The sequence below is a fragment of the Pseudopodoces humilis genome, chromosome 4 (assembly GCF_049639895.1).
Source record: "Pseudopodoces humilis isolate 2021_Gansu_Grassland_sample_001 chromosome 4, ASM4963989v1, whole genome shotgun sequence".
Lineage (NCBI taxonomy): Eukaryota > Metazoa > Chordata > Aves > Passeriformes > Paridae > Pseudopodoces > Pseudopodoces humilis.
The window spans coordinates 2,011,844-2,038,639 of NC_142203.1; the positions used below are offsets into that span (position 1 = coordinate 2,011,844).

Here is a 26,796-nt window from a genome sequence, read left to right on the forward strand (position 1 = left end):
CAGCATAGCACAGGAGCATATGGAGACAGCAGTGAAAGCAGATTATGTCTTTTTCTATATAATGTTGTGATTGAAATGGAGGGTGATTATTCAGGACTGGTTTGCTTAGTTCTAGTCTGGTAATTCCTCCAATCTGCTCCTCAAGTAGGATGGATAGAATTGCAAATTTCACATCAAAACCCATTTATTCATAGATTAATGCTGGGGAACTGCAACAGAGAAAAAAATTGAAGGGACCTATACAAGAGGAGTAAAATTAAAGGAAGACTTCTGGTTTAGGAAGATCCTTAAACTGAAGACTCCTTGAAGCTGTGACAATACATTGGGACAACCATTTCTTGGTGTTTTGCCCTTGTCTTACACTCACTCATCAATAATTAACTTCTGATGACTGTCTAAAACACAGCCCATGGATTGTCACCAGACCAAGCATTGTTACTATTGTGCTCAAAACCAAGGGTGCATCTAAAATCTCATATCTGAAAAGCTGCAATCAGATTTTTTTTTTGGTAATATTTTTTTAAATATTTTTTTTGTATTTCTCCATGAGGTGGTTGCGTTTGTGTTGGACCCCATCACATTAAAAGTACTGACATCATCCCTCGGCATGTTCAAAGTAATTTTAACAGAACTGGGTTGTGAAGGATTTCAGAATGAAGATTTGTGTATCCCCCACTGAGAAAACCGTAGGATCAAACTGTCTGGAAAAGTTTCTATCCAAAGAAACACCCAACTACATTGTGGCAACACCACTCCCAAGGTGTTTCCTGAATCTCTTTTTTTTTGTTTTCCAAAGCTCTGGCAGTGAACATTCAACAACCCCACTTGGCGTTTGGTTAACACAACTTGGATCTTTATTATTCCAGATTTTGTTGGGTCCTGATTCTATGAATGTGGATGAAGATGTTCTCTTCTTTGAACAGCACACATGTTCTTTCCATACTGGACAGCTGGAGGTACAACCCAAACTCCACAGCACACTCCCTGTGTGCCAAAAGATGAGTCAATGAGGATTTCAAAGAACTTAAGAATAATAAGAGGATGTATCATCTTTGGAAGGAGGGTCAGGTCTCTCAGAAAGTATTTAAGTATTTTCCTACACTGCTAGGGCATGTAGGAAAAAAAATTAGGGAGGCCAAAGCTCAGTTTGAGCTTAAATTGGCAACTTTTGTAAAGAATAATAAAAAATGGTTTTACGAATATATTGATGGTAAAAGGAAGGGTAAGACCAAATTTTGTTCTCTCTTGGATGTTAGTAACTACAGAAGAGGGGAAGGCAGAGATGTTTAACACTTTATTTTCCTCAGTCTTTAGTGGAAAGTGGCTTGTCCTTAGGTCAGCTGTCCTCCTGGTTGGTAGATGGTGTCAGGGAGCAGAACAGCCCCCTGTTATCCAGGAGGAGGCAGTCAGAGAACTGCTGAGACACTTGGATGTTCATAAATCTATGGGAGCAGATGGCATCCATGCCAGGGTGATGAGGGAGCTGGCAGATGGGCTTGGGAAGCTGCTCTCCATCATTTACCAACAATCCTGGCTCACTGGTGAGGTTCCAGATGACTGGAAGCTGGCCAATGTGACACCCATTCACAGAAAGGGTGGGAAGGAGGATCCTGGTGATTATAGGCCTGTCAGCCTGACCTCAGTACCTGATAAGATAATGGAGCAGTTTATGCTGAGTGTCATCACACAGCACTTACAGGATGGCCAGGGTATCAGACCCAAGCAGTGGAGACCCTCAGGGGTCTGTGCTGGGGCCAAGGTTTTTATTGATGACACAGATGAGGGAATCGAGTCTTGTAATAGTAAATTTGCAGATGACACTCAGCTGGGAGCATGTGTGTCCATCTGTTAAGGTAGGAGGGCTCTGCAGAGAGATCTGGAATGACTGGATGGGTGGGCAAGTCCAGAGGGATGAGGTTTAATAAATCCAAGTGCCAAATCCTGCACTTTGGCCACAGTAACCCTCTGCAGTGCTACAGGTGTGGCTGGACAGTGCCCAGGCAGAAGGGGACCTGGGGGTGCTGGTGACAGCAGCTGAACACGAGCCAGCAGAGTTCCCCTGGTGGCCAAGAAGGCCAATGGCCCCTGGCCTGGATCAGGAATGGTGTGGCCAGCAGGAGCAGGGAGCTCATTCTTCCCCTGTGCTCGGCACTGCTGAGGCCACACCTCGAGTGCTGTGTCCAGTTCTGGGCCCTCAGTTTGGGAAGGACGCTGAGACACTTGAGTGCATCCAGAGGAGGCAACGAGGCTGGTGAGGGGCTGGGAACACAAACCCTGTGAGGAACAGCTGAGGGAGCTGGTGGTGTTTAGCCTGGAGAAAAGGAGGCTTGGGGGTGACCTGATCACTCTCCAAAACTCCCTGAAAGGAGGTTTCAGTCAGGTGTGGGTCGGTCTCTTTCTCCAGGCAGCACTGACAGAAGGAGAGGACACAGCCTGAAGCTGTGCCATGGAAATACAAGTTGGATGTCAGGAGAAAGCTTTTCACAGAAAGGGTGATAAAGAACTGGGATGGTCTGCCTGGGGTGGTGGTGGAGTCACCATCCCTGGATGTGTTAAAAAAACACTGGATGTGGCATTCAGTGCCATGGTTTAATTGAGGTGTTAGGGCTGGGTTGGACTCGATGATCTTGCAGTTCTCTTCCAACCCAGTGATTCTGTGATTATGAGTTCTTACCACTTATTTAACTTATAGCATTTAACAATTCACTGACAAAATGAGTTTTATTTTATTTTGTTCTCAAGCAGCAAATCTGGATCTTTGGGGAAAAAAAAAATTATACTGCAGTAAGGCCTTTAGTCTCTCAAACTCTGTTGGGCTCTCATGTAGAAATACATTTTTCTTTATGTGAAAAATGATTTTTACCTTTCAAACTGACACTGAAAAATAACATTTCTGCCATGTCTGAGTGTTGACATTAACCATCGACATAACTCACAGCCACTTAAATACCACTAAAATTAATTTGAATAAAATAAATGATGGTTCAACACGAAAAAAAAACAAACCATCCTCCCAAGAATTAAACTACATTTATATTATAGAAGGCAAAATCAAAATCATAGCAACTTTCAAGTAAAATAACTGTCATGCTTACACACATATGAGAAGACAGACAAGAAGCCTAACTGCCACATAACAGTAATTCATTATTACTGTTTTTAACTTAGGGTGCAATGACATGAAAAATACATGTCCCTGAGTTCTTCTTACCAATCCCAACATCTTTTGTTGGGCCTGGACTGGGACAGATGTGCGTGGAGGAGATTTGTGCTGTGGTGGATCTCACAGTTAATGTCATGGGGTGACTTTATGATGCTTGTATCTGCTCTAGTAGAAGAACTAGATAAGTAAGAACTTAAGAAGAAAAGTTCTCTGTAATCTGTTCTACTTTATTTCTAGCTGTTGCAAATGGTTGCAGCAAAGGCTTCAAGCCAATTAGCAATTTAAGCATAACTTAGGCATTTACAAACCAGGGTGCATTTAAAAATAATATTTATTTGCTGCTGCTGGCCCCTGCACAATCCATGCATTTCTCCTCTTCTCAGGCAGTGATAGAAATATTTCTTTTAACAATACAAGAAAACTCAACAGCTTTCCAGCTTTTTTTCTTAGGAAATTTGCTAATTAGACACTGGTCTGACAACTACAGACAACTTCTTTCACAGTTTCTTGGCTTCATATTTCCATTCATATATCTTTAGTGGCATGTGGGTTTCTTTATGTTTTTGTTTATGGAGTGTGCAGCACAAACAAAACCCTGCCTGTGGGCTAGTTGCATTATATTGCAGTGTATCTTCTATTATCCCTAAATTCACTCCAAAGGAACTTCCTCTTTTTTTTTTTTTTTTTCTTTTTTTTTTTTTTGGTCACAATGCAATATTTTTACTAGAAAAGTTAATAATTTTAACCTGAAGTAGATAACCAACTACAACAATTGCCAATTTGAAGGCAGCTCATGACATATTTATGTACGTGGTTAGTAATTGAGCCTTAAATCTGCCTGTTCCAAAAAGCAACTTTGGAAAAAACCAAAAACCAACCCAAACCCAAAGGTTCTCTTGCGAGTGAAACTGCAATGACAAGATAGAGTCACACTGAAAGACAATCTGTATTTTTCTAGCAGGTCTACAATAGAAATCAGTGGGATCCCAGAACCAGGGTAATTAGCATTCCTGCCAGCTGGCCTGACAATGAGCATGTTCATTTGCCAGGAGAGGAGAGTGTGCTTTTCAAGAAGCAATTCTTATTTTGCTGCTGCCTGGGGATGTTCTTTCTGCCTTTTGTGGTTTTGGCATTGTTTTTACTCCCCCCTCCAGAAGAACAGCAACTGCTCCTAGAAGTGACAGCATTGCTTGTTACAAGATGTGTTCATTGAAATTGTTATAAGAGGGATCCATTGGAATAGTTTAAAAAACTACATTTTGGCACTCATAGGAATTCTGAATTACAATGGGGTTCATGTTCTTCAGAAAGTAGTAAAAGAATGGGAATATCCTACAATATACTGCTGAAGTGATATGCTAAATATGAGCTATATTCACTGTACTGGACACAAACTGCATGCAAACGACAGTAATTTAAATCTGGCTACACAGAAACAACCCTTCTTATGGTCTCTAAGCTGTTTCCCTCTTCTTCTATAACCCATCCAACATCTTAATAACTGGAAATTCAGATATCTTCACTTAAATCTTGTTCCTGGAAGCCATTTGGTGTAGATATAACCTTATATTAATGTAAAGCAGCTTTAAGGATCAGGGCTTGAAGCCCTGTTAAAAAGACAGAATTAATTTAAAGGTCATGCACTTTTATTAGGGTGGGGAAAAAAAATCAGAATGAAGATTCAGAAAATGCTGGTTTCATATATAAGCAGTAGAAGAATTTGTTTTATTAGTATAGCAGTGCAGTAAAAGGACATGTTTTACTTGTGATTCTGTAGTGTATTTTAGGCATAAATATCTACATCCAGATTTTCTGAATATCCCCTATTTTTCTTTTACCCCCTTATTTTCCCTTATCAACATCTATTTAACCATAAAAAGGGCATTATTCTGAATTGTTTAGAAAAATATCCATCCAAACAAAGCAAATGTAAGGAATGCAATTCATGACCCAGCTACAGTCATCTGAAAATTCTATGTCTAACCCAGACTAGATGCTCAGGCTCTGTTTGTCTGTGGGAGGAAACAGGCAACCCTAAACCATAATTTTCATCATTTCATCATTTATAAAGAAAGCATTCAAGATAGATGTAATTAGTTTTTCTGTGTTTACTGACCAAAAACAAACCTAGAGCACTATTTCAACTTAGTGCATAGGTTTAGGAGGATAAAATCAAGTGAAATGAATGCAATGAATTTTAAAACCACTGGAAAGACATTGCTTTAAAAATACATGTTGATCTGGTTTTCTGCAAAGCTAGAGGTAACTGGGCAGTTAACATGCCTGGGCTTTACAGAAAAAGGTCTTTGAAGAAGGAATGTTGAGGAGGAGATAAACATAATAAGAAAAAAAAAAAAAAAATCCAACATTCCAGATTTTGGTTTTCCTGTTGACAAAAATCATCAAATAAATGTTGATGTGATTTTGGAACTGGCAGGGATGGAGCATCTAACCTGCAAGGAGACACTGACAGAGGTGGAAGTGCTCAGCCTGATGAAGGAAGGCTCAGGGAGATCTTATCCATGTGTAAAAATGTCTTGTGGGAATGGGTGAACATTGAGGGGTCAGCCCATTAACAGGACAAGAGGCAATGGGAACAAGTTTTAAAATGGGGAAATGCCATTTGAACACAGGAAAACGGGGTTGGTTTTACATTTTAGATGTGTGTGACTTTAGTTTGAGGTTTGTTTTTTTTTTTGCTTGTTTGTTTGCTTGTGGAGTTTTTTAGTCTTGTGGTTTTGGTAATGTTGTTGGGTTTTTTTTTCCTGTTTTGCTTTTGGTGGGTTTTTCTTGGTAGTGTTTGGAAGTTTTTAACATGGGAATGGTCAAACACTGCACCAAAAAACTGTACAGGAGGCTGTGGAGATCCATCTTTGGAGACCCAAAAGCCTGAGTGGACACAGGTGTGGGCAGCTGGCTCGAGATGTCCCTGCTCAAGGAGGGTGGCTGGAGTAGCTGGCCCTGCCAATCTCTTCCTTTCTGAGATGTTCAAATTGTTGCAGCTCCAGTTCTTTTCAAATCAGTGCTGACAGAGGGAAAAATCCTGGCACCAAACCAGCCCAGAGGATTCCTTCCCAAGCAGGAATAATCTGACATTGTTCTCTTGATTTTGGAACAACATCTTCTTTTATTTAAAATGGGTGAAGATTTGTCCCTGAAGTACTTGACTTTATCTAGTACTATACAGTTTTACACTAAACAATAATACATAGTTTGTTCATGAACTGGTTTTCTCCCCTGGGAGCCAGTCATAGGCAGATTATATATATGTCTATATATATATATATATATATATATATATACACACACATCTTGTGTACAGTTTTATTATGTGCTCGCTGTTCCAATTTTTTAAAATAAATTTAGATATGAAAGTATTTCGGTTCCAACCATTCCCAGGCTCATAGAATGACAGCTGACAAACAAAAACTGTGCTTCTTTTCCTATACCAAACCATTTTTTTCCTGGTAGCTGTATGGATAAGCAGCATATTTTTAAAAAGTAGAAGTTCGAATTTTAGGAGTTACATTCTTCATTTCAAGGAGAAGGTAGAGGGCCAAGGAGACTTTTCATTTTACCAGAAGCTGCTGCCTTTGCAAGTGTGTGCAGACCATATGTGTGAGCTCACACCACGGCAGACTGAAGAGGAGCTAAAATCTGAAGATATTTGAAGCACTGGCTTGGCTTGGTACATTCAGTTTGACTTCAGTCCTGCTTGCACTGAGCACACACATTGTGTGAAGGACAGTCATCCATCCCAGCTCATTATCCCATTAATTGTTTCATGGCTGGGCTGCAGTGGTCCAGCAGCATGCATTTCAGTGTGCCAGTGCAGGTATGTTCCTAAATAGTCCTTTTTTGAAATGCATTTTCCTTTTTATATATATATTTTTAAAATATTATTTATTTTTAGGCACATTCTTACTGCCACCTCATCTGCTCTCAAGTTCATGACAGGTTTATTTTCTCTTACCCCACCAGAAGCTATTGTTTCTTTATGCCTCCTCTCAAAACATCACTTTTAAATATAAGCAAAGCTTAAGCCCACCCACACAGAGACAGGTTTTCACTCAGAATTAATTCCAAGTTGTGCAAGACCTGTGCATGGAACACTAACTCTTAAAATTTTAAAACTCTGCAGATCTCTAAAATGAATTTAAAATCACCATTGCCCAATGGAGATGGTATAATACCACAGTCACGGGAGCTATAAACCTGATTCAGCTAATCAGACCATTACCAGTAACTAAAAATCTCTGGTTTCAGCATTTTGGTGCTGCTTTGGAGTTGAGAATTCAGCTTCTCATTTTATGGGCTGGTGTTTGGAGAATCCTCGTGACCACAGCACAGCCCAGCCCTGCGCATTTTAGCCGCCGGGTATTTCAATCATTCTGAAGCTTGATCAAATTGTTTGCTCAGTCCTGGTAGCTCAACTCTTTTTTCATTCCACAATTCAATGTCCTGATCTGAGAGATATTGAGCAGCAGTGTTGTAACGACTCGAGCTAATTGCTGTTCTGAGGACTCATCCTACGGGCACGACCAAATCGATGTTTTCATTCCCACTGAAGAAATTTAATCAGCATTTCCACTGGGACAAGGCAGCAAGCAGATCATGTGTTCCTCCTTCTAGTCAATCACAATGCAAATGAAATAGCAAAATAGAATTTACAAATACCTCCCCCTTTTTTTTTTCCCTTTTTTTTTCACTTCAGTAGACTTGGAGAACACACAGTGATTATGTCAGATTTTTTTTGTCTACGACTTGATTAGAAGTCACAGGCTTTGTAACGTCAAGGTGACTCCTAACTACACAATGAAACATCACATTTCCACACTCCTGGATGTGGTAATTCTATAAATCTATTCACCTCTGAAATCTGATTAACAGAAGACATTTATGTCCGTAAGCAAGCTCCACAGATTTAAAACAAAACAAAACTGATTTCCTTGACCTATTAACATTTTAATTATTATTACTCTGATTTCTGAAGTGTGACTCCCTAGGATGTGAGCAGACAGTGTGGCACTGCAGCACTGAGGTGCAGGGTATGATTAACCTTGTTTCATGCCTTCACATAAAATAATGCACGTCAAAGGCAACATCTTCACCAATTTGCATCGGCAGCAGCTAACGAGCACACAGACACTTTCAGACAAGCAAAACTTTTCAAAGGATGCTGTGTTGAGCTTCAGGTCTGCAGGAAGTGACATGAAAATGAGGTGATTAGTTACGTTGCACGCAGCAGAAGACAGCTTTTTAGACAGTAATGGGAAGAATTGCCACCAATTTGCTGATATGTCCAAAGAGATTAAACACTTTTTGTGCTGATGTAGCATCTCCTCCAAAAGCAGTGCATTATTCTGTTACCACCTAGCATGGTCCATGTGTGTAAGCAGTGGCCATCAGGACTAATCAAATTAAAAGAAATTGAATTTTACTTTCTGCTTCTCAAGAGTGCCATTATTGCAGAGTGACTGTCATGGGTTTCCATTACCGAACATGCTCTCACACTTTTATAAAAAGGTCATAAAATTAACTTTGGGCCCTTATGTGCTCTACAACTCCACTCTGAGGACCCAGACTGAAAATGAAGTTGGGCAACCCTTAGATAGTCTGAGAGTAAAAAAACCTTAAAATAAAAAAGGAAGCAGAAAGAACTTGAGGCTTCTTTCTGGTTTTTTTGGTTTTTTTGGTTTTTTTTAAATCACTTTTTCTAGTGAAGTGATTTCATAGCATAGTGTTTTTAAGAATTGGGCCAAAAAAAGATTCAGGAACTACAGAGGTGTACTAATAGATAGTTCTGTAATTAAGATCATAAGGAACCTAGGAAAAGGTGTGGAAAAGAGCCAATATTCCCCCTGTAAGTGGCAGTTCTGATTCACTTTTTGCAGTCCTTTAATAGAGATGATATGCACAGGGATAAAGGAAATACAGTGGAAACAGCACACTTGGATTTTCAGAAGGCACTTGATGAGGTTCCACATGAAAGGATCTTGCCAGGGAGTGGGAAAATGGCCCTGCTATAGCCAGAAGTCTAATTACAGAACAGAAAATGTCTTTTCAGGACAAAATGTTAGCAGTGTCATTCCCCTAGGGTCATTGCTAGAGTCAGTTTTACTCATCAGTGGCCAGGAGGAAACTGTGAATGGGGAAATTGTCCAATTTGAAGCTCTCTGGATCAAATGCCACTCTGATGATGAGCAGCTCCAGGAGGACATGGAAAACTGAGTGAGTGGTCAAAAGGGCGACAGATGAGCCTCAATGTAGGCAAAGGGAAGAGACAAAATCCCTAAAATGTGCCTGCACTGTAGCAAACCTGGAAATGGCCATTAGAGCTGCAAAGAGCACAGGATTGCTCAAGTTGGAGACTGAGGAGAGATACAACTTCACATAAACATGGGCAAGATGTCACCTTGACACTGCTGAAATTAGGGAGCACTCACTGAAATTCACAAGAAATCAGCTTAGCCTGTTTTTTTTTTTTTATTTTTAAAAGGAAAAAATGTTCTTCTTGGCATGGGGGGTTGTGACCTCCTGGAGCCTTCCAGAAGATGCAGCACAGTTCAAAAAGGAGCTGGACAAATTCAGCCACTGCAGGTCCAAGGATGATACTAAAGAGACACTGACCAGGGGTGTACTTTTAATATTCCTGTGAAATGATTGTCATTACCACAGCCAGAGACAAAATGTTAAGCCACCCTTTGTTGAAATACCTGACCTAATATGAAGGATTTTTGTATTCTCAAGAATTTCCCACCAACATGGTAGTGAAATTTAGCTAAGAATCCCTTTTTTAATTCATATAAATAGCATATTTAAAAATAAACTCTCCAAGAAAACACTTTGCATATATAATGAGTACATTCATTAGAATAAAAACTAAGCATTAAAAAGCTACTTTTTCAAAAACATGTCCTTTTAATGCTGTTTACAGGCTCTTTGTGTTCTGTAGGAAATCTAATTATCCAATAATTTAATTTCATACAGAAAAAAAAAAGTTTGCTAGGGGATTATCAAGAAGAAGGTTGTATTTCTCAGCTGAAAAGGTAAACAATAATATGATAATATATGATATATAATAACATAATAATATATAATATAATATATACTATGATAATATTCTATAGTACATAATTTCCTGAAATAAAAATAAATATGGTCACTGAAGCCAGTAGATAACTGTGGCACTTACATTTTCAAGTGTTTAGGTAACATCATTTAAATAATTTCAAATCATTTGGCAGTTTTGTTTTAAGAGTAAAAAATATATATAAATATTTGAATTTATTGTGGAGAAAATCTTCTCACCTGATCTTACAAAATGCTTTTTGTAGGTGTTTGAAGTGGCATAGATTGATTTTGTAGATTGATTTCACTACTATCTATGCAAAAGTAACTGTTCATAAAGGTTATAACAAAAGGCAAATGTGAAGTTACCTGTCAGTAATACATAAATAGGTGTAACTCCACTAATATCCCTTGATTCATTATACTCTCATGTCTGCATGAGAGCCAGGAGGGCTTGTTGTGGCAATAATATCTCTATTAATAAATTCCATATAAAGTTGCACAAGGCAAAATTGCACTGCTATTGCCAGGGCCAACCTATTCAGTTCTTTTGACTCAAAAAAGTAACAATAGCACCAAACTAAGCTATTAGTTATCCATAGTGATTGATCAAAAAGCTAAAAAAAAAAAAAGAAAAGAAAAAAAGAAAAAAATATAGAAGTTAAAATTCCCAAAATCCTCTTCACCCTATCATCTCCTAATTTTTTTCTTGTCTCAGTCTTACTTTGTAGAATTCCCTGTGACTTCCAGTCCCTTTGGGGTTTACAGGGACCAAAGCATCACAACACTGGGTGCTGTTTTGCTAATTCAGCTGCAACAGGAATTGCCAGAGCAGGGAAATTTGTTTTCTGAGATGTCTTTTTGCAAGGAGACCTAATCTCAGCAAAACTCAGGATCGAGGGAAGGATGGGAGCATGCGAGGTCTCCTCAGCATCCCTGTTTGCACCCAAAACTTTGAATAAAAATGAACTGAAGGGAAATGGGGCAGCTCAAGCTGCAAGTTTATGTCCCTTCCAGGAGATGTAAACTTTAAGTGAACAAGACCAGTGCCTGAGAAAGGAAGAAGAGAAAGAAATTCCTTCCCTGTCTGATCATGTTATCCATGCCCCAGCTCCCAGGGTACTGGGAATTCTCGTCCAGGACTCTCACACTGCCTTCTGAAGGTTCTCCAACATGCATAAAAATTTCCAGTTACATCAGAGACTGGAATCTGCTTTTCCCTTCTCCAGCCACGGAGGAGGATGGTGGCCTCCCAGCTTTCCCAAAAGGAAACACTCCTCAGGGTTACATTTCTTACACATGGGCACATTGGGCAGGTAAAGTTTTTTGCTGTTCACAAAAATTACTCCTCTCCCAGCTTTCTTTCCCACTAATTTCCCAAACTCCCTACCCAGTAACTTGTCTTGGTGAATCCCTTGGGCCTGCTTCTCCTTGCACTTAGAGCTGTAGTCACTGGGCTAGTTGGTGGCTAAAATTTAGGCTTTTCACCCACCCCATTTATTTAAAGTGTGGAAAGTCTCTGAAATTAGCACTCTCTCCATCACTAAATGCTAATAACAAGCAACCTAAAAAATAGTGCTTTAATACTGAAAGCAATTAAATATTATTTATTTAATAAATTGAATTAATTTAATAAATATTTAAAGCAATGTAAAATCAATTCTGGAGAAGTGTAACTTAAATAAAGGGGGAAAACACGTTACACTTCATTATTAAATCACATTTTACTTCCAGCAGATACAGCTTTATGTCTAAGATTAAGCACAGCTTTCAAAGGACCTGTGGCCCATTTCACCTGCAGAAAACTCAGTGGAAAACCCACCACACCTTCAGCAGAAATGAGGCTGAACTGATTCCATCGTGCACTTTGGGAAAGAAACTCCTGAGGATTTTCCACCTGACATTTTTTATCATGAAAAAAAATCTTCCTATGTCTAAATATGAGTGAAACCAAACACTGACTCAAATTCAGGTCTGATGGAAAGGGAAAAAGGCATTGTAAAACATATTGTGGAAGGACCAGGCGGTAAGAAAAAGAAGATGAAGAGGTTTCAATAATAACAGTAAAATTAATAATCAGCTTTCTGTTTGGAAGCTCCTATCCAGAAGAATAAGGGAATTTTCAGAATTACTGAAGAAAAATAATCCTTTTTTTTCTGAGAGTGGACATGAGGATTCAAATTTGCTTTCAAAGCTGTAAATTTCCCAGCATTGCTTGTTGTTTCTCTAACTTTGAAGAATGACTAACTAATGAATTACAACACCTTTACTTTTTGTGCTAATCTATGACGAAAGCTCACATCACAGATGGGTAAAACTGAATTTTGTAAAAACCAGGAAGAGTGTAATTACAAAATTATGTTTCAGCAACAGGAGCATAAATGGGAATTGATATTATTAGAATAGCAATAAATATGATATTGCAAACTACACATTGAAACTGATCTTCAGTGAAGGCATGCAATGTTAGTATTAAATAGGGAGATTTGCCAGTGGAGGGAAATCATGATTTATGGGTGAGGTCTATCAGATTTTTCTGGAGCAGCAATGGGTATTAATGTGTTTTAAAAGGTAAAAGTTTTGCATGATATTTTCTGTGAAGAAAATTTTTATCTGCATTAAACAAAGAGCTGGTCAAGTTACATTCCGCACTAATACAGGAAAACAGTCAGTGGTACAAAGGAAAATTGAATTAAGAGGTAATTCTGCCAGCTCTTCTTGGAAAGCACTCTATCACAGTTGTGGATATTTAAATTTTTCGCTCTAGTTCATTTCAAAAACCTGCTTGCACCCTTCTGAGTCCCTCCTTTCCATCACCACGGCCGAAAGAAAACAAAATTTTTCTCTCTCCCCATTGCGCCGCCACCAAATCTTTCACATCAGCTCATCCCCTGGGAAGCCCTGGGATCCTCTGATGGAATGGAGGTGGTGGCAGCTGGGGACTGGAGCAGTGGCAGTGCCCAGCATCCCCTGCCAGGTCCCTCAGCCGTGGCTGCACCGCGGCCGTGCAGGACCGTCCGTCTGTCCGGAGCAGCGGGAGCGGCCACTCTTCCCTCTGTGGGAAGCTGAGCACTCAACATACCACATTTCCCTCTCCTCCTGAAAGCTGCAGGTGGGAGAGCTGAGCTCAGCGTGGAGATTTTAGTTCATTTAGGGCTCGTGTAACTGTGTTATTTTTTTATTTTATTTTATTCTTTTTTAATTTTATTTTTTTTCTCTGTCGTTCAGATGGATTTTCATGTTTCACAGCTTCACTCGTGCTCCACGGCTAAGTGAAGCTCCAAAATGTGAGTCAGCTTTCAAACCCCCAAGTTTTGCAAGCTTTATGCCATGCTCACTTGTAATTCCACTCCTGTGCCTGGCTTGTTAACTACTGCAGAGCTGGAGACAGTTTCCTTATGAGGAGTTTGTACAGCCCTGGAGATGATTGTACTCAAATTGATGATTCCTGTGACCACCAAAGGGTAGCAGCAAACAAGACCAGGCTAATTCTTATGGCAAACCACCCTCCACAATCAATCTGTTTGTAAATAAATACCCAATTTCTTATATAATAAGCCTTGAAATAAGGTATTTCAAAATGTTCCTGTGACTTGGCTATTGGGAACTTTTTTAAACCGGCTACAGCTGTAAATTTTTATATTTAATGTACCCTTATTGTTTATATTTAATATATATCCTTTTCATACATTTATAATCATTAGCAGTTTTTCATTCCATACTTTTAGGAGGCTTCTTTTGGTCATAATAACCTGTGATTTGTTTTGAGCTTCCTTCTACAGTCTACAGTCCAGATTTTATTTCTTTTATAGTACCAATTTCTTACCTGCAAATTATTTTTCATTTCTGCCAGGACATAAAAAAAGAATGTGCATTATTGACCAGACCAGGAACTTAAGAGCTATAAGGTCTACTTCGAGAATAATGGAGTGCTGTAATTTTTCTTTTAAGGCTTAGAAACACTGAAATATTCATTGTCATAGGCTTTGCCACACATAAAAATGCACATAAAAGTTCTTCCAACAAAGGAACAGTGGATCATGTTTATAAGATGAGGATTTTTTTTTTTTTCTCCTCTACTCTTTGTGAGTATCTAGGATTCTGTGAAAAGGTAGGGTCACACCTCTCCCACAGTAGGAAAAGAGGCAGGAGGAATCCCTGACTCCATCCTCTTTTTGCTGAGGGCAACTGAGTCAAGAATGACACAAACCATTTAAAAAAAGCAGATCCACAGGTTTAAGTAAGAAAACATGGCAAGAAAGTTGCCACAACAAGGTGGTGCAATCTCAAGTCAACAACACAGGGTTCAATACAGACTTGAGATAATATTTTGAGTTTTTGAGCAATAAAATCTATTGCTGAACTTGATGACTCATGGAGCAAGGAAACAATTACGGATTTTAAATATTCCTATTGGGCCTTCAGGGCTTGCCTGAGTATTTTACACCGAGATTCTGCCAGGTGTCTCAGTAAAGACTGAATCCTCCCCTGCCTAATCAAAACAAGATATCAAGAAATTAGTTTTCAAAAGGATACATTTCTGTACAGTGCCAGTGCAGCAAGATGAAAATGTACCCGAAGGCACAGGGCTGAGGACTTTGTTTCAACATCAAACACAGAGAGATCAATCTCATTTCCCTTTTTTTGCTGAACTACAGTTCTGATCTGCTGAGCCCAGATTTGCAAACACCTCTGTGCCCTGCTCGGGATGCCTGGACAGAGAAAGTCTCCAGTGGAATGGGCAGGGTGTGCTTTGTTTGAAGACTTGGTGTTGGAAATGTGGGAGTTTGATTAATACTTCTCACTAGGTCATTGAAATGCCTGGGAGAACACTTCAATGCTAACAACGTGTTCTGTCGTTTCTGTAACATTTTCTGCCTCTTTGCACTTTCATACCAAGGCGACACGCAGAAATGCCTGCCAGACAACGTTCACAGAGCGCTGCAGATTCAGCAAAACTCATCATTTTCAGCAAGACACTCCAGAGGGGTTTTGTCCAATGCAAATATAGAAATTGTATTCCGTTCAAGATTAGCTGAAATAGTTAAAGATGTGTACAAAGCAGAATTCCTGTTACTGATGTTAGCCTCTCTTTGAAGTAGCAATTGAACTTTTAGAATATTTTTTGCTTCTATTCTTATGACATGTTCAGAAAAGGACAAATTACTGAGGTTGAGTTGAATTACATGGCCTGAAGTCACATTTGACATGTAAAAATTCTCCCTCTTGCACTTTCAGAGTGTATTTCTGATATGTTTCTGCTCTGAGATATTACTGTAATCCAGGGAGTTCACACTAGTTCTATTAACTTGATATTAAATGGATAAAATTCTTGTAGGCACGATTTTCTTTCCATTATTTCTTTTGTATGAGATTAACCACACATAATCCCATAAATCCATAAGGATATCAAGTGAATGATAAATTAACTACCCTGATGACATTAAAAATTAATTCTCTATGATTAATAATTTTGTGTACATGCATCTACACAAGCACACACATCCTATCTATAAAACCTCCTTAATTTTTCCGTGGAAGCCCTGAATTTGTCATCTAAATAATGACTAGCAGGAATGTACATATTTACTGACTTTTTCTGCCTTGTATCCCCTGCTGACAATAAGCTGAGAATGCTGGCTTTTAAATTTTATGATCTCTGAAGTGAAACAAAGCAAGAAAAATATTAAAATTTAAACAAACCCTTCTCTTTGCCTTAAAAGTTAATTAGAGTTCCCACTTTCTGGATTAGACCACAGTTTGATTAACATTTTTTAACTGGTGTCAAGCTTTGATTTCATGCCCAGGCTCTTTCCCCTGCCTCTCCTTTCTACCAGCCCAATACCTACGTGGCTGTGAAGTTCATTGGATCAAAGAACTTATCTGCTTTATTAATTGCCTTCCCTTTTTTCCCCCTTGCCAATCCTTCATTAGTAAATTGGTCCAGCTTTGTACTCCAATGATTTTGGACTTCATATTTAACTCCGGTATCTGAGATTGTGAAACAGGCACACATTCCAAACAATCAAGAATAAGCTTAAACTCAAACTTCTTAGAGCATTATTCACAGAATTAATCAAACTGATATTTTGAGCTGTAGGGAAGAATAGACCCTCCTAAATCTCTTTGACAGAGATTTTTATGATGATAAGTGGTTTGGAGAACTGGATATTGTGTTGATTCCTGGCAGGTGAAGAGTTTCACAGTGGCTGAACACAAGCTCAAAGTATTTCCTGGAGGTGAATAAAGAAGCTCAGGTCTCAAAACCAAGGTTCCCCAGAAGCTAATCTGGAAATAAGGCATATATGCAATGGGATCTCCTTTGCCATTCAGTTCTTAACATCTTAATTTTAACAGGGCAATTCCATGAACTGAGCTCACCAGAAAGCCTCTAACCATGTTCATTGATTTAAGAAATTGGTGAAATTCTGATTCCTATCCATATTTTGAAAACACAGATTCCCTGGAAGGCAAATTTTATTCAGCCATAAGCCTTCCCCCCGAAGACACAGCTTTTTAATGTTTCATAAACTGTTCTGATTTTCTGTGCACTTTTTATGCCCTTATGTCTGTTTTGAGAAGGTTTTTTCTGAATTTAAGCATGGAGGCTTTATGAACCCTGGACCTTGCTGGGCCAGGGTTGGTCAGAGCTGGATCTGTAAGACAGAGATAATCCAAAATTCACCCAAGGCTGTGAGCACCAAGCAGAAGAGTTCAAAGAACAAGCACCTGAAGCCAGAAAGACCCAACACGCTGCCTTGACAACACACAAGTGAAATACAGACAGCATGAAAAGGAGTAAGGGTCTATTAGAAAAGGTACTGTAAAACAAATTATTTATCCCAAACTACAAATCAGGGTCACGCCCTGGGAATCATTTTGAGAGAAGGAAAATTCCAAAGTCATAATGCATTAGTGTGCTTTGAGTGAAGCCACCTAGCCTGGGAGTATCAGGCTGCGCGTAAGCAGAAGTCTCAAACATCTCCTTATGCCTAGATCCGTCAGACCTTCATACAGCTTTTTGAGTCAAAAAGACATTGAAAGAACAGGCATTTCCATGTGAATGGAAAGAAAATGCCACTTTGATTTCCACAGAGAGGAAGGCAGGAGGCAACCAAGAGCAACAGAGACACAATAGTGTGCTAAACCATAAAAGCAGAGGAAATCAATGAGAGCAAGGTGGAGGTACAATGCTTGCCAGGATTTCTGACATGCTAGACAAATAAATTGGTGCACTTGCTTTGAATGCAGTTCTCCTGCATATGGGCATGTTGAATCCACAGAAAAGGAGGTGAAGGGGGCATAGTATATGTAAAGAAATATTTATAGTGACTATTTTGATCTGGTTCTTTAAAGAAAAAAGCACGAGAAAATTTGCCATATGCTTTAATGGCAGCAACTCTTGGCAATTAGCAAAACACAGCTCCAAAATGCACAGTGGTGGAATTGTAAGGTGTCCACTGTCTGCTACCATCTGTTTGATTAAAACCATTAAAATGGGAATGAAAGGGATTGAAAAATCACCTGTGGAACTGCTCATATATTACTGTAATTCACTACCCATGCTGATCATGGGAGATTTTAACAATATAGATTTGCACTGAATAATGCAAACAGCCTGACTGTGATGAAAGTGCCTGCAAGAGAATGTTGTGATCCACAAAGTAAAAACAAAATCAGACCCTCCAACCACAGGAGAAACTGTTTTGGAAGCAGCACTTTATTTAGGGACAATCCAAGACCATGGAAAGCTGCAAATGGACATGATCATAACTGATAGTTTGAATCCAGCACAGGAGCAAGGAATTGGTCCAGAGAGTGAGGGAGCAGAAGGAGATGCAGCTGCACCAAGGAAATTCAGAGGCCTTAAGAAATCAGGGAAGTAATATGGAATCAGTATAGCTTAAATTTTGGATTCAGAAGATGGGGAAAGGTGCTTTATTCCCATTCTGTGTTTGCTAAACATCTGCAGGTGGGTTCTGTAAATACCAGATGTTTGTTGAAGTATCTCTTAACAGGCTGATAAGCTCATCCCAGAATGGCTGAATATGTTTTGAGGCTGTCAGTGCTCTCACACTCCACTTTACCCTGATTTTGCCACATCCTTGCTTTCCAGAAATGAGAAGCAGCTGGTTTAAATACCATTTATGCCCAAATTGGTAAAACCAGCCATAGCTCATAAGAGTGAGAGTGAGAGTGAGAGAAAAAGAGAAAAAAAGAGAGGAAAGGAAAAGGAAAGGAAAAGGAAAGGAAAAGGAAAGGAAAAGGAAAGGAATCTCATCCATGTCAGACACAGACTCAGAGGATGGTTAAGGTGGTCCAAATATGACAAATATACATTAAAATATCATTTTACTCTAATTTTTATACTCATTTTCAACCCTTTCCTTCTCAGGTCAGCTGAGACTACCTGCACTAGTTATTTCAGAGACTTTTGGGACTACTCAGAAGGATTTGGGATGGGTGTCACACAAGGCTCCCAGGAGCTGAGCGTAGCACAACAGCTGTCTCACACCTGAAAAGTGCTACAAATGAGATAGAATGGATGGGAATTATTTAGGAGATTAGCAAAGAGGAATTAAGTGTGGTGAAATCAAATGGTGGAATTAAAAAAAGAGGGAAAGCGTAGGTGAAGGTCTAGTAAAAAAAAAAACCTGACATAAAGTAGAGGAGGCTGATGTGTAACAAGAAAAATGCTTGTTGCAAAGCATGATATTTGGGCTATAACAAACTAGATGAATTATTAGACAATGCATACTGGAAAAGTAGCTTGCATGATGCATTTGTGCAGGTTTTTTTTACTCTACATCTAGGATATTTTACATATTCTGTGATGTGACTCAGGAATCTTTGAGCGTTGTGAGGTAATTCTGAGACAGCAGTCAGTAATTTACATAATTAGCATAACAGTATTTAATTATATGATTACTGTAAATATGTGTAAAACTTTGATGGTGTAATTAGAATGTGTAATAACTACTTGTAACTACGTAATTAAGTGTGATGACATAACCAAACCTCTAATGGAAAAAAACCCTTGTTTTTGAGCCCAGCTATAGAAAATGGTGTAGTGCAGATTTATAGAGATGGTAAACTACTTATATTTATATTTATATTTATATTTATATTTATATTTATATTTATATTTATATTTATATTTATATTTATATTTATATTTATATTTATATCTATATTTATATTTATATCTATATCTATATTTATATTTATATCTATATCTATTTCTATATTTATATATCCCCCAAAATATGAATTCCCCCAAAATAAGACCCAGAAAGACAGTGTGGGTAACAGATTTTGCAATAGAACAGCAGAGTCCTTACAATATTTCAATAAACTGGAAAATTTGAATTTTTTTGTACATACATATACTTTCTGTACTATGCTCTCAGAACCAGAAATATGTGTCTGTGCCTATGCACATACATAAAACTTAATTCAGTTTAATATATTAAGATACGCAACTTCAGACACAAAGTTATTTTTGTATATTGCTACATATTCATCTATTAAAAAAAAAGGAATATAAAATAACAGATGATGGTTCAGAAAATGCAATGATCACTTAAGTAATAGCTCTGACTAGCCCATTTCCAGCAAAACAGGAAATTGGGTTTATGTGATCTATTTTCTGAGCAGTGCTCATGATGCAGCCAAAATACAGAAGGGATAAACTCTGAAGAGATGGATGAGATTCCTGGCAGAATTCCAAATGGCAATTCAATTGCACCTAATAAGGAAATGCATGAATTGCTTCACCAGCAAATTCTGAAAAACACTTTAATAGACACCTTTTTTTCTTTTTTTTTTTTTTTTTATTAATTCTTTCAGGTAGCCATTGAGACCTGTGACTTCCTCAAAGCAAATCTCTGTCTTTTATTCCTGTCTAGGACTACATACACATTTTGTTGGGTGCCTCAGATCTTTTTTTCTGTGGTGTGTAAATGTATAATGTATAAATGTAATTCACTGAAGTTACTTCAAAAAAACATTTGTTGTTATTGGCCCATCCTGTTTTCCCCTCTACTCTCCCCCATGCATCCACAATGTGAATGCAGGAAAGAGAACCATGTTTTTCGACTTTGTTATGGTTTCATTTATTTATCCTTCAACTTGTAACACCTTTTCTCGTTTTTTGCTACATAAAGTAGGATTTTCCTTGCACTAGAAACTCCCTTTCTTATGTGAATGTGGATGAGCCCAGTATTTCAAGTATTTTGAATGTAATACCCAACACTAGTAACTCCAGTTGTCAAATACTTTCCTGTTTCTTTTTATGGTAATATACATTGGAACTATATTAGCTTTATCCACAATACCATCATTTTAACATGTTTTATTAAAAAAAAAAAAATAACACACAAGCTTTCATCTTTACAGTATTTAAAACCCAACAGCCTCTAATATCTAACTCTTAAGGTATATTGCATTTTGTGGCAAAGAAGTTTATTTTATTTTTGCTAGTCTTCAGGACTACCTGGTCTATCATCCATGAAGAGCTTTAGGAATCAGACTTTTATGGTGCATCCACAATCAATTTTACTGTAAAAATCATGTGAGACTGTTCCCAGGACAGGTCCAATAATGACTATTAATTCTATTAATGTCTTCCCCAGAAAGCAGTGGTCCAAATTTCAGAGGCTAGGAGACACATCAGAGCAAATAACTGATATTTTTTCCCTCTTCTTACACTTGATTTGTGCTAAAAACACTGCTGAAGACAGGATATTTAATGAGATGAAACCCCAGCCTGAATAATTTTTTTGTATTTTTCTACTTTACACTATTTTACTTCTTGCTAAACTGTAGATATTTATTATACATTTTTGCAAATATTTCCATCGTATCAGATGTTCTACTTGAACGAGTGATAGATCTGGTCTCTGAAATTCCTCCAGTTTTGAAGGGAATGGGATGGCTATTTTGAGGTTTCTTTATTTGTAAAGAAGTATTTTCACAGTACATTAAAACATTTTATTTTCTTTTTTCTCTTTTTTTTTTTTCCCTGTAAAAAATAAAATCTTATCTTTTATATTATTAAAAGATAAAGTTTTAAAACCATGCTGTACTTACTCTGTTGGCAGTTCCTTCCCATAAATTCACCTGGGCATTCACAGGAATAGTTGGCAACAAGATCTGTGCAGATTCCACCATTCCTGCAGGGTTCAGCTTCACATTCATTCACATCTGCAAGAAGCACAGGGGAGGATGCCAGGATTAGCATGGTAAAAGCAATAAACATACGTTTAAAAAAAACTGGAAAAAGAAAAAAAAAAAAGAGTGAGAGAGAAGTTTTATTATGTCCAGTTGTACAATATAATTTAAAGTTTTATTCCAGGATTTCCACTGTAACTTCATGTGTGTATCACAGCCAAAAGTCACAGTTTGGCCTTAAAAAAAAAGCCCAGCAAATTGAAGTAGTTCCAGTGGAGCATTCAGTAGTGATTCTTGAAACTTCAAAGCATGTAGCTACTTCTTTATCAACAGATGCCAGTTAAAGATGTGTCTCAGTTCATCTTAATTCATTAAACACATAATTGACAAGGTTGTTTAACCAGCTAAAAAATTCCCTTCCTGTGAACGAGTTAGTGGGCAAATTGAAACTAATAACTCAGTCTTGAAGCCAGCAAATTTCATTAGACTCAAAAGAGAAACGGTGGGTAATCTCACTTGAGTTCCTCTTTTGCACAACGCTTTGTCAGACGCCGCAAGAATAAAACTCCCCTGTGTCTTTCAATATAGCAGCTTTAAAGTATAATATCAGATTCCTTTTCTCTCAAATGTGACACAGAATTTTTCAGTCACCATTAAATGGGCAGAGGGGAGATATTGATGCGCCATAATTAAATTTCTCAGTCTCCACATTTATATTTATTCTGCATGGAGCTGAAATGTTGCATAGATTTTATACGTCGTTGTCCAAAGGGGCTGCAGTTAAATATTTTTAAAAGGGTAGAGGATGTGGTAAATGTGGTAGATGACATGGTAGATAATATGGGAAATCACTGGGAACTGAAGTCGCCCTCCTTGCTGTTGTGTTGAATCTGCTTCTGTCCCCAAAATGATGTTTTTTTTTTTCCCTGCTGGCATACACAAAATACAAAAAATGTTACAAAAACGTGTAAATCTTATGCAACACAGCTTTGCTCAGGAGAATAATTCAGTTCTGTCAACAAAGTTGCTGAATATTTGGTAGTTTCAGTGTGTGACTTCTGTGCTTTCAACATGACTTTTTTTTTTCCATTTTCCAGGAATCTAAATTCAAAAACTCAGTTTTTTTATACAGTGAATAGATAATCTTCCCATTGTTTTGAATAGAAATGCAGAGACAGGTCTTCAGCGAAATATGAAGGCTAGTTTCAATTGTTTGAACTAGAAAAATTTCTGATTTTTATGCTAAAAATTAATGATGGCAATAGATCCCTGGGCTTCTTTTTAACCCCTCATATTTTAATATTTCTCACTTATAAAGATATTACATACTGGCATAATAAAACTCTAGAGTTAGCTTTTAGATTTTTCTATTAAAGATGAACAAGAGGAGTAACAGCTTATAGTGCAAGAAATAAAACCTGCCAAGGGAAATGACCAAAGAACAGACCTGCTCAGTTCTAAATTAAATTCTTTATATGTATTTATAAAATTTAACAAGATTCTTTGGCTTCCTATTTTCGTTTTTAAGCAAAGCCCATTAACCTTACATTTTTATCTGGTTATTCATCACTTTAATACAGGCTAACACATTCGTGGGGAAAAAAAAAAATCAAGGTCACTGTGAACTGAAAAACATTAAGTGAACATATGAACTATCTCTCTCTTGGTGAGATGCAGGTGGTAATTTATCCTCTTAAAAGCTTTCCTGAGTAAAGACAATATCTTCTCAAGATTTTTTTTTTTTTTCCCCAATTTGCCATTCCTGTTGAAATATGTAGGAGAAAATGCACAGCTTTTCAGAATATTTCATATTGTCTGTGTGGTGGTGGAGAAAATAAACTGAGCTTGAAGCACCACATCCTTTCAAAGCAATCAGCAGTGATCAGATGCATCAGAAAGATGAAAGTTGTTAATTATTATCTTTGTTACTAGGCTTCTACAGTGATTTCTTCCCTGTAATATCAGAACCTTGAGTCCCATCAGCTCAAACAAATATGTCATATTTGATGAGTGAACGAGGAAAGATTGTTCATTTCATCATCATTTCATTTTAGTTGAAAAGAAAATCAACTGAATCAACTAAACTGAGTTAAAGAATAAGGAACATTCTTGAACATGTTCTTGAACATGTGTTAAATAGTGCTTTCTACAGAATTACATATTTTCCTGTTATTATTTCATTTAACTGAACATGCAGAAGAAGAATATTTAATTAAGGGTGGTTCCTAGGAATTGTGGTGAGATTATGCTCAAATTCCTAGATGTGCCAATTCTGATACCACACTTTACACCAGCTGGTGTGTTCCTTCCTTCTGAAAGACATAAACTTTGTCATATTATCAGGACAAGAAGTGAATTTCACTAGAAATTTTAAAATGCCAGAGTTTCTTGAGCAGTTGTTCCTACCAGCAATAGTGACTCATACAGAAAACTCTCTGTTACCAGATTTTAATTCTTCACCGACCACATAACCTACATAAGAAGGACAGAGATTTTCTTTTGATGTAATTTAATAATGCACAGTAAAATCACTGCAGGTTGCTCATGATTTTTCAGGTAAGGTTGAGTTTTAGCTTCAAGGCAGGTTCTTTTGCTTTGCACCAAATAAAATACAGAGAAATGGGTGCTGCCAGAGAAATCAGAGTTCCTCACAGAGGGAGGTAGAAGAACTGATAAACACTCAGTGAACAGGACTCATCAAAGACAGAGGGAAAGTCTGGGTTTCTAGATAGTGTCCAGGTTAGATAAAAAGCCAACAAACAAAAAACAATAAAGAAAATGAAAGAAAACCAAGAGGAACTACAATACCACACAAACAAACAAAAAATCAACAAAAACACCTCCAACCCAAACCAAACTAAAAACCCAAACAAAACCACCCCAAAATCCCCAGCCCCAAAAAACCTGAATGCCCAATGTCCCAAAATTTCTGCACTGAAAAGGGACTCTGAAATTCAAGGTGATGCAGGGACATGGAAACCGACCATTTCCTGAAAATAGATTGTTCCTTGAATGAAACAGCTTGAAGGGCTGAGAGAGTTGATCAGGAAGCAAAGGCTATGCTAAGGTTTCTTCGCTGCAGATGATTAAATTTAAATTTCCTTTCTCCTAAGATCAATCCATAATCACAAAGCTATTAAGCAGACTTCTATTCGAAGCACAGTCCTGGTGCACCCTGGAACAAAACTACACCGTCAGAAACTAGGAAAGTAATAGAGAACTTGACTACACCATGCAGTGACTTGGAAAACCATCAAGGGGCAGATCTCTGTGCTTTTGTCCTCCTTTGATGGATTATATATATATATATATATATATAGTTATTTAATCCTCTCAGTATTTAATAAAACATGAATAAAAACTAGTACTTGCAAATATAATGTAATTAATAACGCTTAGCCCCCATTTTGGGTTTTACCTGTTAAATATAGTCACATGTATTTTCCTGAAAAATCACCCCCTATGAAATGAATATTTAAATTATGCAGCTGTCATAATAAAAATATCAACTCTTACATAGAGCCATTTGAGTCCTTCAGCAAGGTACTTGGTATAAACCTGACCTTTTCTGAAGAAAGGACCAATAAGCTCAATTTAAAGGTTTTTTTGGGTATTTTTTTTTTGCCAACATATCCTGTGCTTTGCCTGAGAGCTCACACCAGTGTCTTGTTCCTGTCCCCTGCCTGTTTGTTCTTTTCACAGCCCAAGTTCCTGGTTCCTGCCACCTGAACCCTTGTTTCTGGTCCAGCACTGCCTTTTGCCATGCAGGCCTCCTGAAGCTCCCTCCTGCCGACCAGAACATTCTCTCTCTATCCTTTGGTTTTGTCCTCGTTTTGGCTGCTGGAACACACTCAGGCTGCTCATCTCAACTCCAAGTCACGTTTTAAAACCAGTCTTCTGATTTTGTGTACCAGTCTTCTGTATTTTGTCTTCAATCTTTGTGATAAAGTGGTTGGCCCATCACAGAAACAGCATTTATGTTCAAGAGTCTTCACTGGAAGACATGGTCTTTATTAGGAGAACTGATCAAACATAATACAGTATTTTGCAAATATTTTTCTTCCCCATAATAAAGTCAGTTTAGGATACAATTTAGTATAATTTAGGAACAAAAAATCATTTAGCTATATCTGATTCATATTTGGCTGCTGTGAAGACCCACAGCCAAAAACTGGATAAAGATCAACTCCCAGTCTGAGTAATTTCACACTCCCTCCTGTGCCCCAGATTTTAATATTTTTAAAGAAAACCTGAAATACTTCCCTACCCAATTCTACATCAAAATAAAACTTTTATATAGCTGACAATGTGTTCAAATGTCTTTGCTTTTGGAAACTGGCATAATGTGGACAAAAAGGTAATACAGAATAATTATCTTTAAGCTGGAGTTTAAGCCAAGCTATTCTTGTAGTTGCCTGATGGTTCTTTATAGATTTTTAAAATGCATTCTAGGTATCTTTTCTGTATTGTATATTGATCCTGAATGATCTAATTGCTCAAGTCAATATTAAATCAGTAAGATCACACAAAAAGTATGATCTTGCTTGCAGAATTTTGAAGTATCTTGTTATTGTTTAAGCTTGAGCTTTCAGATAGTCAAACTTTTCACTATGAATTTTCTAATATCAAAAACTCAGCTTGCATAAGTCATTTTTTTTATTTGCACCAAGCTGCTCAAGCACCAAATATTTTTATGGAATACTAAATGGCAAAGCTCCACTGAAAATAATGAAATTATACTGGTTCTATTTGCTAAATAATCTGACTCATGAGAAACTAAAATTTAATAAAATTACCTTAAAAGTGAGCTACTCAGTGACAGCATAAAATCTGAAGGATTACAGAAATTCACACATAGAAAGACACATCTTTTTTAAGAGTAAGACAGTTTTGTTAAAATACTTACCAAAAAATCCCCAAATTAAAGAATTATTCCTCGTATTCATAAGGTTTATAAAAACAAGCCTAAATTGTAAAGGTCTCCTAAATTAGGTTAACTTCTAGTTTTGGATTTTTCCCTAAAAAGCTAATACATGAATAAGTAAATAAATGTATTTAAAAAGAATGTAAAAGCATCAGAAAAAGCATAGGTGGATAACCTTCAATTTTTGGCTAAGAGATTCAGAATATAGAAACAATTTTCATGATAATAATTTATTTCAATAATCTTAATTAGAGGTCTAGGAAAGTCTCTAACACATTTCCAAATGAATGTTTGTTTGTAATTTATGTAAACAGATAAACTGTAACTTCAGCTAAAACTGATCCTTGATTTAATTAAGATGATGCAAAAAGAAGCACTAGCACGTGTTTGGCTCAACACTGGTGTGAAACATTATAAAAAGAAAAGTGGCATGTATCTGTGAAATACAGGAATTTAGTATATATTA

The 26,796-nt window shown here is 37.5% G+C and overlaps 1 protein-coding gene across 1 annotated transcript in view; it reads right to left on the bottom strand.

Annotated features, from left to right (window-relative positions):
• Positions 1–26,796, bottom strand: part of EDIL3 (EGF like and discoidin domains 3) — a 231,014-nt gene that overhangs the window by 75,108 nt on the left and 129,110 nt on the right. Inside the window, exon 5 of the mRNA XM_088054435.1 lies at positions 21,326–21,439. Within this exon, the coding sequence (XP_087910561.1) occupies positions 21,326–21,439 (114 nt within the window). The remainder of the gene's footprint in view (positions 1–21,325; positions 21,440–26,796) is intronic.